General features: G+C 43.1%; 1 protein-coding gene across 1 annotated transcript; it reads right to left on the bottom strand.

Annotated features, from left to right (window-relative positions):
- Positions 1 to 4,221: 4,221 nt before the first annotated feature.
- On the bottom strand, positions 4,222 to 14,579 carry LOC310800238 (extracellular calcium-sensing receptor-like; the record flags this gene model as incomplete). Its single annotated transcript, XM_083662820.1, has 6 exons — positions 4,222 to 5,135; positions 11,867 to 11,990; positions 12,128 to 12,355; positions 12,476 to 13,270; positions 13,870 to 14,167; positions 14,344 to 14,579. The coding sequence occupies 6 exons, from the start codon at positions 14,577 to 14,579 to the stop codon at positions 4,222 to 4,224; spliced, it is 2,595 nt and encodes an 864-aa protein (XP_083518946.1).
- Between the last annotated feature and the right edge of the window lie 3,275 nt (positions 14,580 to 17,854).

Raw genomic sequence — 17,854 nt, 5'->3', positions numbered from 1 at the left:
GTATAGTCAAATTAGTTGATAAGTGGTAATTGATAAGAGTTTCTCATCCGGTTTAAACAGGGTGAGTTTTTCTCTGTTTTGATTGAAGAATACGCTCTCACTCTGGTTACACCCTTAGGGTGGTTACAGACCGAGAGACAGTAAGTCTGAACTGTAAGATGTTTAAATCCAGTTCAGACTGGGATTAACCCATGATTTAGCTGAATTTGATCCATATCCAGAATATAGTTTAAGTTTATCTAGTCTAACAATAACCTTACATAATGTTCTAAACTAGGACTTTAATAGGTAAATAGCTAAATTAGCTGACCCAAATTATAAGTTGAAAATAGGAAATAAAATGGATGACCAGTATTCAAGTGAGGGTTAGTGCTGTGACCTCCAGTGGAAGCCAGGTCACATGATTGCGGACCAAGAGGAGGAGAAAACATGCCTATCATAAGAGTGACAGACCAATGACAGCCCAAGCAGTGAAGGATGTCCCCAGATGGAGGAGGAAACCTGCGGGGAGAGACCAGCCCACAAGAAGATGCAGTTTAAAAGGACACGCAAAAGATAAGGGAGGGGTCGGTTTGCAGGGGTCTTCTTTTGACCTGCTACATATTTTGCTGTGAGGGAAAGACCACTGGAAATCCACCTCTGAGATCTCTGAATGGGGTAATATAACTTGACCTGTCTTTGTACTTTATGCAAAATTCTCTATATAAAATAATGTTCTAAATATCAGAATTGCTTGTTGTATTGATTTTTCATATATCTGGAATAATTGGACACTGGAAAGGTATTAACATATGTCACACCTTCTGATTGGAGTGGGCTGTTTTTAATTAGGTTGAACGAGGTACAGAGAAACCCTTTCCATCAAAACTCTCTGCCTCATTTCAAGCAAGACACTATTTGCCTGCTACAGCCGCCCCAAAATCACTAAATCCCCCTACATCCTGCTCTGAAGTCAACTTCTGAAGGACGTCTGAGATGATGCACTGACTTCTGAAGGACGTCTGAGATGATGCTCTGAACTTCTGAAGGACGTCTGAGATGATGCTCTGACTTCTGAAGGACGTCTGAGATGATGCTCTGACTTCTGAAGGACGTCTGAGATGATGCTCTGAACTTCTGAAGGACGTCTGAGATGATCCTCTGACTTCTGAAGGACGTCTGAGATGATAGTCTGACTTCTGAAGGAAATCTGAGATGATGCTCTGACTATTTATTTCAGATTGGAACACACCCAATCGGCTGGATAGTGTTTACTCTTAATTAACCATCCATGTTCGCGTCAGGGCTCTGCAGTGGGTTGCACCAGCTGTGCGTAAGTTGAAACGTAAGCTAGTTTGAACGTAAAGTCTCACTTATTCCGAGTTTACATACTACTAAAAATATTTGGGTTGCACCAAGTGAAATAGTTACAACTTAGGCATATGTTTAGTACTTACATTTTACACCTACGTCTTACTAGGTATAAAGTCCTCCGTAAAATAGCAGTTGGCACGGATTGCAATTGGCACCGTGGCACATCGTTGTTTTGCGTCCACAACGCACTCTCCGTGATCAATTATTACACCCTTTGATATTTATGACTCACGCTTTTGTTTCCCACAAGCTGTACCACTGCATACAAATTAAAATAACCGCAACAATTTAGCGAGGCAGGATGGTGGTAAATTAGCCTACAATACTGATGAGGGGCTCACAGATAAACGTTAACAGTAATATGAACCTAAATGAACGTTACTCAATAACGTTCTCATTTGGTTAGTGTTGATGAAATATGAAAGCTCTAACTTGTGGTGGGCAACATGTCCCGACTGTTTTCATTCCACTTAATTAAACAATGGTAAATAAACACCGTTTCCACCGTGCTTTTCACTGATTGGCTACAGGAAGTGAAAACGTAATTTTCCGCGACACTATTTTGGTTAGTATGGACTTAGGGGCTACTAGATAAGATGTATCTTACGTCTCCGTGGTGCAACTAAACAAAGACACAACTTTAGTGTCAAACAAACTAGTTTGAACGTAGCAGTTAGTTTGGACTTTACACCCCAACTTAAGAGAGAACCTACTTTCAGCTGGTGCAACAGGCTGCTGATGTTTTGGCGGCAAGGGACTCCTGGCAGTTTAACTCATGGGGCCCCCCTGTGGCTGAAGATGGAGGCCATGCTCTGTCGCCGGCTCCTCTCTGCCAGCTATGCTATTTTCTAAGCTGGAGCAGCCTGGGACTTGACAAAATTTAGAATTCTAAACCAAGTTAGGAGGGCTTTGAGTCTACCAGATGTTTCTGTCCTCACACCAGTTTGTTTTAATCATTCTTTTCTATCTCCATGGTCAGACAGGAACTAGCATGTCTGGAGTGAGGGGCAGGGGGGGCGGGGGGGGGGGCTGGTCTCGGGGGAGGTTAGGTTTAGGCGTGGGGGGTGGGAGAGGTTAGGTTTAGGGTTAGGGTCTGGGGGAGGTTAGGTTTAGGCATGGGGGGTGGGAGAGGTTAGGGTTAGGGTCTGGGGGAGGTTAGGTTTACGCATGGGGGGTGGGAGAGGTTAGGTTTAGGGTTAGGGTCTGGGAGAGGTTAGCTCCTCCAGACCCTAATGGGGGAGCAGTTAGGCTAATGGGGGAGCAGTTGCCATAAGCGTCAAAGATGACTTCCATGGGTTTACATTGAGTTTAGTCGGAAAGCCCAAGTCGTTTCATGGGTCGCTCAAGGGTACCATGTTAGTAACAAGCGACGCACAAGGGACGGGACTGTTATGACCCAGTCTAGGGGTCTAGGTCACAACATAAACTATACAAAGACAACCATGAAAAGTAAGTGTGATTTATTGGTCACACAACACAACAATCAACAAAGGTACTGGACTCACTACACTCAAAGCTAACATTGTCATGCTAAGCTAAAGCCTAGGCCGAAGCCTGGTGAGAGTTGGCAGCCAAAGCTGGAAGAAAGCAGCAGCTAATACAAATGGCTGAGTCCAGCACTAAAATAAACACAATACCAGAGGTAACAAAACTAAACCAATACTAAACATTAACAAAACAGAGGTTCTGGAGGAGTGAGAGGATGAGAGGAGCAGCACTGCACAGATCAGTTACTGCCTGCCTCTCATCTGCCATCTTCAGACTGGAGCATATAAAGGGTCTGCGTCAATCAGCTGCCAATCTGCAACAGCCCCATCAGCCCCATGGGTTTACATTGAGTTTAGTCGGAAAGCCCAAGTCGTTTCATGGGTCGCTCAAGGGTACCATGTTAGTAACAAGCGACGCACAAGGGACGGGACAAAGCGTCAATATGCTACGCGCTTGGAGTGAGAACGGGTTGCTAATTGAGACATGGAAAATGGTCAAAAATATAAATTGAAGATGAAAAACAGTCAAAAGAAATGGAAATTTGAAGTTGAAAATCTCTTTTCAAACAGAATCGAAAAACACAAAAACAATCAAAGTCTGACCCCATTTTTCATTTTGGCCATTCCCTTTTGATCATTATTGATTTTGTATTGTAAAAATGCAAAAATAACCATGAAAAGTAAAATTCAAAGTTAAAAGTACCAGAATAAACTCCCGCACACTGTCTCCACATGCAATAAAAAGTTTAATCAGAATAACGTTTCGGTCGTGAGACCTTCATCAGATTCTCTTAGTTCCAGCCAAAGTTAAAAGTACAAAATTGAAAATTTTGCAAGGGACGAAATAAGACAAAAAAGGTTCATGAATGAAATATGTTTTTATTGAAACAAGTTCTTGTCATTCTACTACATGCAGGGCCGGTTCCAGAACAAGATGACTAGGGGTGCATCCTAGATAGGAAGGGGTGCAGATGCCCGGCCGAAGGCCAAATTTGACATGTTATTTTACTAAAAATAATGCATTTGACCATCATTTCACGTAGAATGATACCACCCAAGCAAGAATATTTCAAGTGTTTCAAGTGCTTTACTGAAATATTTGGACCATATAATGATAATACAATTATCTCAACCTTAAAAGGTTACATATAGGTGCCAAAAAGCCATAAAATCACATCAAAGAACAAAGAAAAACAACAACTATAATTCAAGTTTAAACAGTAAGTGTGCAGCTGTAGCATTTATTAAAAAAAAATAAAAATAAAAATAAAAAAAAACTTTTCAACTGAGCATGCAGACAATTAAAATAAGGGTGCAATGCATGCTTTTGCACCCCCGTAGAACCGGGCCTGACTACATGTATGCCTATTATATTCACTCATCATGATGATTTTGATGGCATTTTACCCATCATGTTCTTTTTTGTATTCTTTTCTGGCTTCAATAAGATTATGTAACATTTTGGAATGAAAATACAGATTAGCAGTGCAAAACTGGAGGCCAGAATTGCAAATATCTCCACAGCAACACTGAACTTCCCTGGCGAGCTGACATACGCAGGGATAAAGGTGATCCAGACCGCACAGAATATCAGCATGCTGAAGGTGATAAATTTGGCTTCATTGAAATTATCAGGCAGTTTCCGAGCCAAAAAAGCTAGAAAGAAACATAACATAGCCAGGACTCCTATATACCCCAACACAGCCCAGAAGCCTACAGCTGAGCCTAATGCACATTCTAAGATGATTTTGTCTTTAAAGTGTTTAAAATTCTTGAAAGGAAAAGGAGGAGAGATCGTTAGCCAAAGTATGCAAATCAGGGCCTGTATGAGAGTGAAAGCCAGAACACTGAGTCTCTGCTGAGCAGGGCCAAAAAATTTCATGATATTACTACCTGGAAGTGTAGCCCTGAAGGCCAGTAGCACCACTATAGTTTTCCCCAGAACACAAGACATGGAGAGGACAAAGGTGATCCCAAATGCTGTGTGTCGCAGCATGCAGGACCACTCAGAGGGCCGGCTGATGAAGGTCAGAGAACACAGGAAACACAGAGCCAGGGAGAAGAGCAGCAGGAAGCTCAGCTCAGAGTTGTTGGCCTTGACTATGGGGCTGTTCCTGTATCTGAAGAAGATGAAAGCCACCATAGCACTCATGCAAGTTCCTAACAGGGCCGCCGCTGCGAGCAGTGCCCCCATAATCTCTTCATATGATAGAAACTCTGTGTCCTTCTTTTCACAGTCATCTCTTTTCTTGTTTGACCAGAATTCAGGATGGCATCGCTCACAGGTGATGGAATCTACAAGTTAAAATCAAAACAGATATTACATTTCCTGACTAGCTCCCTTATTTTCCCACGGCGGTGGCAGCAAGCCAGGCTGGGGTCAGAAGATGCCAAAGTCAGGACACTGGACCGTTCGTAAATTCTGAGCACTGTTGGAATACAGCGTTCGGTTATTCAGAGCGTGACACTCTCGGAGTGGCAGAGCACACTCTGAACTCTGTTCAGTCTGTTTGGCCGGAGCAGCAGAGCACCAGGAGGAGTAAATGAACAGCCAACATGGCGGCAGGAGGCATAGCGAAATGCCATTCGATAGCAAAGAGATTGGGCTCTATCTTCCCAAAAGTGCTCATTTAGCGCTTGCGCTCGTTTAACGCCGTGCGCAATGCAAATTGGGGGCGGACACAAGCGCATGCCTGTGATAATTGTACTGGGCATTGGCTGCCACAAGCCAAAGCAGGCGTTTCAGCGCTAAAATGTGGTGATAGATGGCATTATGCTATCGTCAGCAGCGCGCAATTACTTTGCGCTAAGAGCTTTGAAAAGGACCTCTTACGCGCAAATACTTCTCTGCGCTGGGTGCGCTGCACGGAGATTACGGCTGCGCTCCCAGTGCAGAGAGATAGGCTATTTGCGCAGTGGAAAGTGGAATTCCTTTTGGATATGTCATTACGCACAGCCTTGCCAAGCCAAGACATCAAATTATGCTGCTAAAATTGGGTATTAGCAGATAATTCAGTGAGGCAATCAACATAACTCACTGAGAAACTTTTATCACATTGCAAAGAGGGAAATTAATTGAGAAAACGTGTTGGACAATGGACATAGGCTATTTACCTTCATAACCCGAAGGGTCGTTGGCACCACAGACGATCTGTCAATAAGCTCCCTCTGTCCTTGCACGAGTGAGTACACTCTATTACGCATGGAGAGAATTACAGCATATTGCATGCCTCGCGCAAACAGACATTGCAAGACGGGAATCTGATTGGTTTTGATTGATGTAATGCCCAGCCTTGCCTGGCCACGCCTGTGAATAATTCTGGTAGTTAAGACCGCCCAAATCCCGTTTGCGCAGGCATTTTGGGGTGCAGATGATTTTGGCATGGCTCTAATTTGCGCTTGCGACACGTGGCTTGAACGTTTGCGCACCCCGCCGAGAATTGCATCCCCAACATAATTTGGGACTGTTTTAACTTAGCAATCAGGGAGGTCACGTCTACCAGACAATTATATCACTTTTAAGTAGTTACATTTCTGTATAAATGATTACAAGTAAGCTCCCGTGAGGTGGGGATGCTTTTTTTGCTGCTGGGCGGGGGAGCAAAACTCGGCAGAACACCTGGCGGACGGCGCAAGGCGGACTGCTATGTTCCCATGCCTTAAGGCACGTGCAAACAGGTGCGCAAGCGCTATTAGGGGATAGTGTAATAGAAAAATTGCTGAAATGCCTTGTTGATCCATCAATAATGAGATGCCCGTTTAAATGTATATAGGAGGATTTTTACCCAGGGAAATATGGAAATATTCCATCAATGAGTCATTTTGTTTTGACAAACAAAATTCCTTTCCTCACGTATCGCTTGCCATAGTCTGAAGGACAAATGGTGTAACTTAGGAACATGTGGAATAAAAATCCTCCTATATACATTTAAACGGGCATCTCATTATTGATGGATCAACAAGGCATTTCAGCAATTTTTCTATTACATCTTGGGGGCTCGTCCGGGATCTCACGTGTGGAATGCGGACCTCTGGCATGTCGACTGGTGATAACCTCCTGCCAGAGTGGGCCCTCAAACCTCGCTTAGTTGCGATCAATCAATAATTTACTATCACAATAGCGCCTGTCGGAAGATATAGCCCTTTCTATTCTCCATTTCAGAACTGAGTTGACAGTTTACTGACATCTTTGGCTCTAGGTGCTCATTGTTGTGCTGTTTCTGCCAAGCGCTTCCCAGAGATCACCTATCAATCAAACAGCCTGAGCGGGATGGACGTCCTTTGCCTCTGAGTTTCTTGACCAGGCCCGGACTGGCCATCTGGCAATTCTGGCAAATGCCAGAAGGGCCGCTGTGATTTTGGGCCGCTTTGGGCCGGTCTGACCGCACGTTTATTTATCCCCTCAATGCAGCTGAAGTACGCTGTCAGTCAGGTCAGCCCAAAACACACTGGGAAGAGAGATGGGCCGACCCATTTTTACAGGTGAGTTCTGTCAAGTGGTCATCATGGATATTGCATGGTCTGAGAGGCGGAGACACCCCCCCCCCCCCCCCCCCCCCTTTTACAAAAGTAGACTTGGGCTGCTCCGTGCAGCGTGCTCCTCCATGTCAAATGTCATTGTATAGGCTACATCACTCAACGCGGCCGTGGGGGAATAGGTGCATGTCAAATACTAAATACTAACTATACAAAATCATGAACGTAAACAAAGCAAAAGGTGGCGCGGAAAAGAAAGACAAAAAACGTAAGAGTCTTGAAGCCACTGCAGAAAAATGTTGCATGTGTGTTTTTGGCTGCTGTGCTATGCGTGATTACGTGTTTGTGTAGAAGTGTTCTTAGAGACTATTATTGCTGCCTTGTTATGGTGTGGTGCCTCATGCCTGCAGTTGTTGGCGGGCCATGGCCAGTGGTGTGAACTGTGAAAGCTGTGTTGATTAATGTGGTCTCAGGAAAACAAAGCTCCTTCATGCTATATGGCCTATAACACAAGAGAATAGAGTAGTCATTGTAGTATGCTGTCCTCTGCTGCATTAAACGTCACTAGTGTTTTTTTCTCTACTCCAGCCAGGTCAAAATGCAAAGAAAAATATCATAATTCTTTACAAAAAGAATAGAAAGTCCTCCCAGCTCTGTCTTCAGTGAAGAGGACATAGATGTTGATGCAAGGGGCAAGTTTAGTGATAGACTATTTTTCCTTCAAGGTAATGCATGCAGATTTAATTTTTGTGGTCTCCCTTTTTTGTCAAGTCCATTTGAGCCTGGACAGTGACAATGTACTTAGTCTGGTGATTATGGATCTTTCCAGGAGGCTGAGCAGTTTGGAAAATAGCCTTGGTTACACCTGCTCAGTCTGTTAATTTAAAATGAGATATTTCTCTAAATCTGGCTTCCAACCCCCCAAATTTTTTTGGGGGGTTGGCGAGTTCGCCCCTGGTGGGCTGGTCTGGACCTACTGCCAGGGCCTCTTTTTGGTCCCAGTCCGGCCCTATTCTTGACCCATTTGTTTAATCATTCAGAAAGAGCTCCACTCGCGCGCTCATTTTCGTGCAGAGCATCAGATAGGATTTATGAACGCACCCTTAGTGAAGGGGGCAGGGCTAGGTAGGTCGTCGAGCCACGGTTCGACGGGTGGGTAGGGGGAGTGGCTAGGGCAGTGGTTCCCAAACTTGGGGTCACGACCCCATGGGGTTGCCTGGAATTCAAACTGATAATGTCATGTGACATGTCATCAGTGATGATGTCATCAGTGATGTCACTCTAGCAATTGTGATGTCATCAGTGATGTCCTTCGAGCAATGACTGTTGACATTCATGTCAATAGTGACATCAGCAATGACATCTTCGGTGACATCATCAGTGGGAAGCAGGGAAGGGATGCTGATGATATCACAATGGCTCAGTGAGTGTGAAGCCTAAAAACGTAATATATCGCTGTAGTGCCCCCGCATGGGCGGATTTTTTTTTGTTTTTTTGCACAAGATTCATTCCAGACCCCTGAAAAACTTTGGAGGTGACCAGAGCAACTGTGCGTTGCATCTTGCAACTCCGGACAAACAAACAGACAGCTCTCCAATTATACTAGTGAGATATATATTCTACTTTACTACTTTTAAATGTACACTGAGTAAATACTGTAAGTAAATTCAGATTTTTGTTTTGCACAAAACGCAGCATTCTGTAAAGGTGACAAGATGTTGCTCGAGGGCGGCTGTTACCTGGTCTGAGCATTTTATATAGAGCCCCCAAATTGCTAGCCTCATGATCCCCTGTTCTCCGTTCTTCTGTGATTCACTCTGAATCATGGTCACACAGCATTCCATAAGGAAATTGGGAGGGTCGAGCGTTTAAAATGATCTCCTACCTGTCTCCGACGTCCAATCACAGATCTAAACATATAATAATCTACCTACGGAAGCCAGTAATATAGCTGTTAAAATGATATTCCAACCGTTTAAAAGCAGTCTTTCCACAGCCTGTGCCGAATTTACAGCAGGGTGTGTTTGATCTCACTATCATGGTGCACCGCTTGCACTCGGCGAGCAAACAACATTGCAGTCACACGGATACGGCGGCACAGTGATCAAATCCAGCGCACCTGGGAAGCAAAACGTCATGAAATACTCAAACTCCCAAGGTTCCTGTTGGCACTGGGACGCTTCTCCTCTCCTAAATTCAGCACAGGCTGTGGAAAGACTGCTTTTACACGGTTGTTTCACACAGGAAAATCATTTTAACCCCCCCGCCTAAACTACTGGGTTCCCGTAGGGAGATTCTTATATCTTCGGATCTGCGATTGGACGTCGGAGACGGGTAGGAGAGTGTTTTGAACACAGAGAAATCCATCTGCAGCCTGCTTTTTATGCACAGCTGCAAAATTATCTTCAACTCCCCAGAATATATCCATGCATCCGCACGCAGTACGTCCTCTCATAATAAAAAGCACGTGGGAATATGATGATTTTTCAGAAGCCTACCTTGTTTTGGAGAACACTTTAAATGATTGCCAGTTTCTGCATTGTTGCATATTTGGGTGAGCTGTCGACTGTCATCTTTTCCCTTTGATGTCTTAACAAGCAGCTGTTGTTGAGAGCTGCTTAGGCTACATGGCGATGTTTTTGTTGGTGACCAGCATCATTTTAATTTGTCGGACTTTGGTTAATTATAATAATGAAACTCAGCGCCCATCGTTCACCCTCGTTTCAATCGTTTCAATCCGGGAGGGGTGGATGGCTGGAAATATCCAAAATGCACATAATTGGTCTTTTTGGAAGGAAAAGAGGTAGCCGGCACTACTTTCCAAACATGGCCGCCGACCACTTTTCCTTCCAAAAATACCAATTATGTGCATTTTGGATTAATATTTCATCGTGTGACACATGTATTTTGGTGCCGTGAGATGTGTGTTTTGGTGGATTTTTAACAGTTGTACCATTAGCCTCCATTCTATGGCTATAATTACTAACTGCACAACTGTAGCTCACTGTAAACTGAGCGGACAGTGCCGGTGAGGCATGGTGTATCTTGGTTATGTGGGGGGGATGTGGCAAATGAGAAACTTCCAAAAAGTGGAGTATAGCCTACCTTTAAGTTACTTGAAAATAATATTGTAATTGCTGTATACTATTTGAACCATTCTTTGAACTTGATCATCTTTATCTTTATCATGGCAAGACACTTGAATGTTTGAGAGATCTTGCAGTCAGCTAGCACATCCTCCCTCACAGAAGCAGAGGCCTGTGCACTGAAGTGCAGCCTTCTTGCACTTGCAACGCTTTCTGCAACCACTCTTGCACAAGAGATCAGCTCATAGCAGGATTTTGATGCTATGCAACGCCCCAATATCCAGATGTCTTCTACATATATTAAGCTATTTCTGTGCCAAATTTGGCACTTTTATCACAAAACAAACAATAGCCACACACGAATAGGCCTGTAATGTACACACATAATATAATGAAATTACCAATTACTTTGTAAAAGTTCATATCATTTTGAAGTAGTATTTTTATTAGGTTCTCAGGCTTACGATCTATATTATGTCTGGTATTGAATGTGGGTTCAATGGGATAGGAAATGTTGACAAATCGATGGTGGCCATTTTGAAAAATGTCTGTACTACACGGTTCTCGAGATAAACTGCTTTTTATGTTGTCAGTAGGTGACGCTATGACTATGGGCGTGTCCGAAATTGGGCACCGCACTCCTTCGGGACCCCGGCAGCGCACTCTCCAAGTTTGAAGTTGATTGGATGAATAGTTCTCGAGATAAACTGCTTTTTGTGTCGCCAGCATGTGGCACTATGACTATGCATTTGTCTGAAATTGGGCACCGCACTCAATCGGGTTCCCGGCAGCGCACTCCCCAAGTTTGAACTCGATCGGATGAACAGTTCTCGAGATAAACTGCTTTTTGTGTCGCCAGTAGGCGGCACTATGACCATGCATGTGTCTGAAATTGGGCACTGCACTCCATCCCAGACCCCTGAAAAGTGTTTTGGCAAAGGTTGGATGCGTTCGGAGCAACGGTGCACCTTGCAACTCCGGACAGATAGACATATATACATACATACACGCATACAGCTCTCCAATTATAGTACTGAAGTAGGTTGTTATATTCTAGCAATTGATGGTGGTGGGTAGATAATGACTGAATTTTAATTTTGAGGTGAACATATCCTTTAAAGTCGTGGGCCAAGTGTGATAATCTTGGCCATGCAAGAAATAGTGTATATCGACTAGGGGAGAAAATATATAAAGAGGGAGAATGTACACTACTGATTTACGTAGTTAATTGTTTCATCATTTTACACCAAATGTATGCATGGATAGGTTCCAGCCCCCTGTGACCCTGAACATGATTAAGGTAGTAAAAATGAATAATTAGTTATTTGTTATCTACAACTAATTTACATGTTGTTTACAGTATAATCAGATAATGCTACTCAACCACTTTCTATAAATCAGAACAAGACTACACAGTACTCCCAAATTTGATATTCAAATCCACTGATGATGAACTCCATTTACCTGTGGTGTTGCTGACTTCTCCCTCTGCACATGGTATACAGTCATAGCAGCAGACCGGCTTTCCTTTCTGGAGGACCTTACGGGTTCCTGGGGGACAGCTCTCACTGCACACTGACACAGGCACCTGCATGAACAAAAAAGCAGTATGAGATACACTTTGATATGCTGTTGTCTTTACAAGTCACCATTTGGAATTCTGATGAAATAGACATTACGATACAATAATCCCATAAATTAACAATCCATGAATACAGTATTAACCTGTTCTGCGTTCTGTGCCCAAATTAAGGACTTAGTGTGCAGATTTAGCTGTTTTTCTGCAGGTAAAGATGCGTCATAAAGACCAACAGTGACAAACTGCACACTGCCATCTTCGTTCGGCTGCCAGTTTAAGATTTCATATTTTGCTGTTGGGTCTCCATTCTCATCAAAGTAAACGTCCTCCCCCTCCTTTGTCTTGAACTGAACCTTTTTTATGTGCTGCAAAATCTAAGAAGATAGATATTACTTAATTTATTCCACTAAATGTAAACCACCTAGTTCTACAAAAGAAGTTCATTTGAAACACATAATGTTGAACTATCATTCAGCCTTCAGTATTCAACTCACCGTGAATGGATCTGGCTGTACCTTATTGCCACATATTTCTTTACAGCCAAGAATATTATGTAGTGCATGAGCCACAGCATACACTCCTTTATAGATATTGTTAAAGAAGGGCATGAATGACATATCAGTGAAACTGTTTTGCTGCCCAGACAGATCTTCAGACCCTGTACAGTATCTCTGATTCCCTCCTGAGCCCGTCGTCTGCTTGAACCTACAATCAAAGATTGTCTCCCAGAATTCTGTGAACAATTCATTACGAGATGAAATGAGTGGCTTTACATCCAAAATGAACTCTCTCATGCCTCTGACATGGCCCTTGGGGATGGACAGCCCTATAGCACCATCCAGGATGTGGCGTCCAGTCATAGTTGCAGTGGAGGAATCAGCAATCCAGGCCTCAGTGCCTACCCACTGGTACCCAGTCAGGTTGTGGGGGGCCATCTCATGTATTAGTATGTCCAAATCAGAGCCAGAGAGGAAAGCAACAATCACCTTGGAAGTGGAAGCTTTGATCACGTCAATTATTGCCTGTATTTTTTCTGGTGGATCTGTTCTAAATAAGGCTAGAGAGTACTCTAGACAGATGCCCAGCTTTTGGGCCGTCTCTGTGAATATAGCCATGCCTTTATTTCCATAATCATTATTGCTCCTAATTGTCCCGACCCAAGTCCAGCCAAAGTGCTTGACCAACTGGGCCAGAGCTCTGCTCTGGTAGAAGTCACTGGGTATTGTTCTGAGGAAGGATGGGTACCGGACTTTGTCACTGAGACAAGCACAGGTGGCCCAGGGGCTGATCTAGGGAGTAGAAAGGAATGATATTCCCATGAGGAGGATGCAAAAAATAAATACAAATACACAGGAAAACAGAGCACATTAACCCCTTAAAACTGCCTTATACTGTGAGCAGTCACACAGATTGCAGTATCGTAATTATGATATTATTGAGAAAATAAAACAAAAATGAATAGATCAAACTGTGGCCAAGGTCCATTACAGTACATGATTATTAGGGGTGCACAGATCGATCGGCACGCAATCTGTATCGGCCGATTTTGACCTCAAATATGCGATCGGCTGATTGCTGATATTTCTTTATATATAAAAAAATAAAATAATAATAATAATAATAATTTAAAAAAGCCCTATCACTAATCAGGCTTTCCAACGATATGAAATACAATACCAATTGGTATTATTAAAGGGGAGAAATAATCGACCAAAATAACGTTTCCAAACTTTTTTGGGGGAGTTTATATATCGGTGATCGGTGATCGGTAATTGGTGATCGGTCGATGATCGGTTGGGCAGATATTTCCCATAGGCGATCGGCAATCGGTGATCGGTGGCAAAAAACGTGATCGGTGCACCCCTATTAAGTGAAAAAAACTACCCACCAATGGGATGTGAAACGGTCCAATGACAGTGGATATAGCCATGGAAGCAGAGGAGGGGGTCGCTCCTATAATGGCCAGCACTTGGGCCGGTCTGGTGCAGGGTGCCTTGGAGGCTGTGGATAAATCCTCATTACCATTAGCCAAGGCCAGTGCCACGCTTACTCCCCTTGGAATGGTGTCACATGAATCATAGATCTTGTAGCCGAGAAAGATGCCAGGCAGCAAGTCTGTGCTGTTGTTAATCTCCTCAATGGCAAAGAGCATAGCCTGAGCAATCTGGAACACTCTGAAATTCAAACTTGACCCAGACAGTTATAGTTGGTGTTATGAAATGAAACAAAATTTAAAAATTAAACTATATGAGCAAATATTTCTTATTTCACAACTCAGCATGATAACCTCTTGTCTACCCAGCTCTTCTAATCCTCTATTTTACTTATGTCAAACAGCTTGCTAATGTACAGTGTGATTTACCTTGTGCACTGCAGAGGCCGTGGTCTGTACATGTAGGTGTCATGTCTGTCTTTCCAGCTGCTGTGGAAAGAGAACATTCCACCCAAAATAATGTCCCCATTCTTAGACAGCTGGGGGATCTCCGGCTCCCCTATCTGCCGACACACCGGCTCCTCAGCCCCAGAGAGAGATGCCGCCACCAGCAGCAGCAGCTGCAGAAGGACCCAACCCTGCTCTGTCCAGCTTTCGGTGGACATCATACTAAAGACACCAAGAGTGATGTGAATATACAGCACGAAAATGCAATGCAAATTTTGACCCACAAGTCAATCACAGCAACAGATGTGTTGTGTTCACGTCGGAAGAGAATTTTAGAAAAATCGACCCTGGTCCAAAAAAATAAATGCCGCAATATCACTCAGCAAAACTTCACCGTTGGTATGCACACATTGACTGATATAGGTTTGAAAAATATTGACGCGTGTGTAAGGACCTTAAGAGACAAACTGCAGGGCAGCAGCAGGTGCTCTCTAAAAGGAGCAGGGCAGAGCTTGCATCTGTATTTATAGATATTAAAACATCACACATAGAAGTAATGAACAGTGATGTTAGGGCTCCGCAGGGAGGACAGGACAGAGGAGGGAGGTGCAAAACTGGAAAGTTCTTAATGAGTTTTGGCTGTATCTTATGAGTAGTAGCCTATTCAGTCACATAACATTCTGGTGTTTTTCCATTCAATATTTGAACGTCTGATTTGTAGCACTTTGAAAAATAAGAGGATGAAGGAGCGCTAAAGCCTCGAAAATTATATTTTAAATGGTTAAAGGGGAACTAAACTCCCAGAATCATGTGGGTTAGGGTTAGGATTAGGGTGCGTGGGGCTTAGGACCGTCTAGCAGAACACAGATATGCTGCTAAAATTAACAACATGGACTATGCTTTGGTCAAACATTTCAAAGATAGCCACGCTGACTACTCTGTTTCTTTAACAGCCATCGCTATAGATCACGTCCCATCCACATCTAGAAGAGGAAATCGAGAAAAAGCCCTGAATCAGTTAGAAAGCCGCTGGATCCATAGACTACAGGCTTTGCGTTCCCCAGGGCTCAACGATGCTATAGATATGGTTTATTTTCTATAGACCTCCTCCCCTCAGGAATTTGGTAGCCCTCTCCTCTGTTATATTTTCCCTAGCCCCCCCCTTTATTTGTGTACAAGGGTTATGCATGATTATTATATATGTATTTTCTTATTCTATTGGTCTCACAATGTATTATGACAAGTGATGTTTGTTTTATTTGTGATTTATGTATTTTCCTGTTGTTCTTCTAGCCTAGGAGTCTTCTTGTATATAGGACAAAGGTCAGTAAGTTGTTCATCTATGTGACATGGTTGACCTCTTGTGGTTAACATTATGTACTATTTCCCAGCTGTTAAGGATTGTCATTAAGCTGCTGAACCTATTGAGGCCTCCTATACTGACTTGTTCCTGTTTGCAACTAGCCCTGAAGAAGGCCATATGGCCAAAACATGTTGGCTGTTTTAAATTCTGTTCCATGACAAACTAGCCTTATATTAAAGCTTTTTAATGAAGAAGAGTGGCTTGGAATCTCTTTTGATGAACTCTATGCTTTCCCCAACATCCAAAGAGCACCTTCTGTAAGCATTTTTTCACGATAAGGAACGCCGAAGCCCTCTTTTACTTTCATAATTTTGTTGTTGTTGACCCATATAAGATTTGTTTTGTTGCATCAAGTTACATAATTCTGTTCAGTAATATGTTAGATGATATAATGTGTCGAAAAAACTAAGCTTACATTTGAAAATTCAACCAAAATTAGTCCACATGTCAGAGGAGTGATTTTCTTTTCCAATTTCCTGGGAGCAGACTGACTGAAAAGGCTTACTGTTAAAAAGCAGAGTGCCCTCTAGTGGATTTCTTTGCATAGCATACCTCAACCGAGTGGTAGAGATGGCTCAATAAGGATGAGTTAAGTTGACCACATTTTTCAATAAGTAATCGCGACTTAAAATGGCTCTACCAAATGGTTGAGCAAACCCTCATGATGGGTTAGGCCATTTTTGGCTAGGTAGGTTTGTTCGCATTGTTATAAATGTGTTTTAAAATTCCATAAATGCTATGAAACTTGGCTGGGGGGGCCTTGTTGGTGCTTATATCAAGGATTTTAACACTTGAGTACCTACAGTCATTTCTGGCCCCGGGAAAATACAAATTGCACTCATATTGGGCTAGGGACCAAAAATGGCTAAGTCATTTTCCCATTAACTCATTGAGTGCCAATGACGTCTAAAGACGTCAATTCAAATAGTAACGTAGAGTGCCAATGACGTCTAAAGACGTCAATTGCGTTTTTTGACGGTGGGACGTGGATCAAAGCCTGATGCATCTCCTGTAAAAATATGGGGGATGTTGAACGTGTATAAGCTATTTTACGGACCCATTAGGTGGTGACAGTGCTCTCCAGATTAGAGAAAGGTGAGGAAAAAAACAGAGAAGAAGCCGTGGGCACTGGGCACCCGGAAACCGATGCATGCTGTAACGTTAGCTGTGCCAATCTGCTCCCACAATTGAGCCTTTCTGTCTGTTGCGATAGCCTCTCCACATGATTAGTTGCCAGAAAAGGAGCACCCGACACGAGCGTCTTTCTGAAAAGATAAATTATTCTCAGCTGGAAGCGCTGGGAGCCGGCGACAAAAACGGCGGAGTGCTGTGAAAATAGGCTGGGTGCAGCGCACTTTGAAACGTGCAGTGGAAAATTCAGAGCAGAGAGCCACCAGAGACACTCCCACAGAGGAGGAGTGTGCAGTTGAGGGGGGTGGGGCACGCAGGGCACCATACAACACCGACCCAGACAGCAGGCTCAATGGACAGACAGATTGGCAAACACAAGCTAGAATATCTGATGCCCACCAGCAGTAAATCAAGACCACGCAGGGGCCAGCGCTGCTGGTTGCAGCTAAAAAATATTACTTTGCCATCAAAATTCCTTTGTTTTCGCTCTTTTATTGAAGGAAATTATTTTTGAGGTGTCACTACATCAGAAAATATTAGCTTCAGAGTCAGTGATGTGCTTGAAATGCTTCATTTCACAAAAGGCTCATTATCTCAGCTTCTAGTTTGAAACGTCTGTTTTTGGTGAAATCAACCTATCTTCTCCGGCTGATAACTAAAGAACGGAAAATTATATCAATAAACTTTTTTTTGCTGATGATACAAGAGAGTCTCATCGTTCTTTGGGCGTGTTCGGTGTTTACATAGTAATATCACACAATATTCTGTGGGTCTTAGGTTATCACTGAAAACGCTCTGAAAGGGCTGGCACTGGGAGCATCCGTTTTCCAAAAGTGGCTGGCACTCAATGAGTTAAGAACCATTATAAACTGCAAAAAAGTGCTATTTTTGGGCCCCCAGACACTTTTTACAAAAAGCATTTTAACTTCCTCCAGACTTTTTGGACTTAAGCTTCAACATTTTAGTTTTTAGTATTTTTCAGCAACTTGCAACATTTTC

This window comes from Poromitra crassiceps (genome assembly GCF_964638095.1).
Source record: "Poromitra crassiceps genome assembly, chromosome: 2".
Lineage (NCBI taxonomy): Eukaryota > Metazoa > Chordata > Actinopteri > Beryciformes > Melamphaidae > Poromitra > Poromitra crassiceps.
Note: the sequence above shows the minus strand (reverse complement) of the source record. Positions and strands in the feature narration are given on the sequence as shown.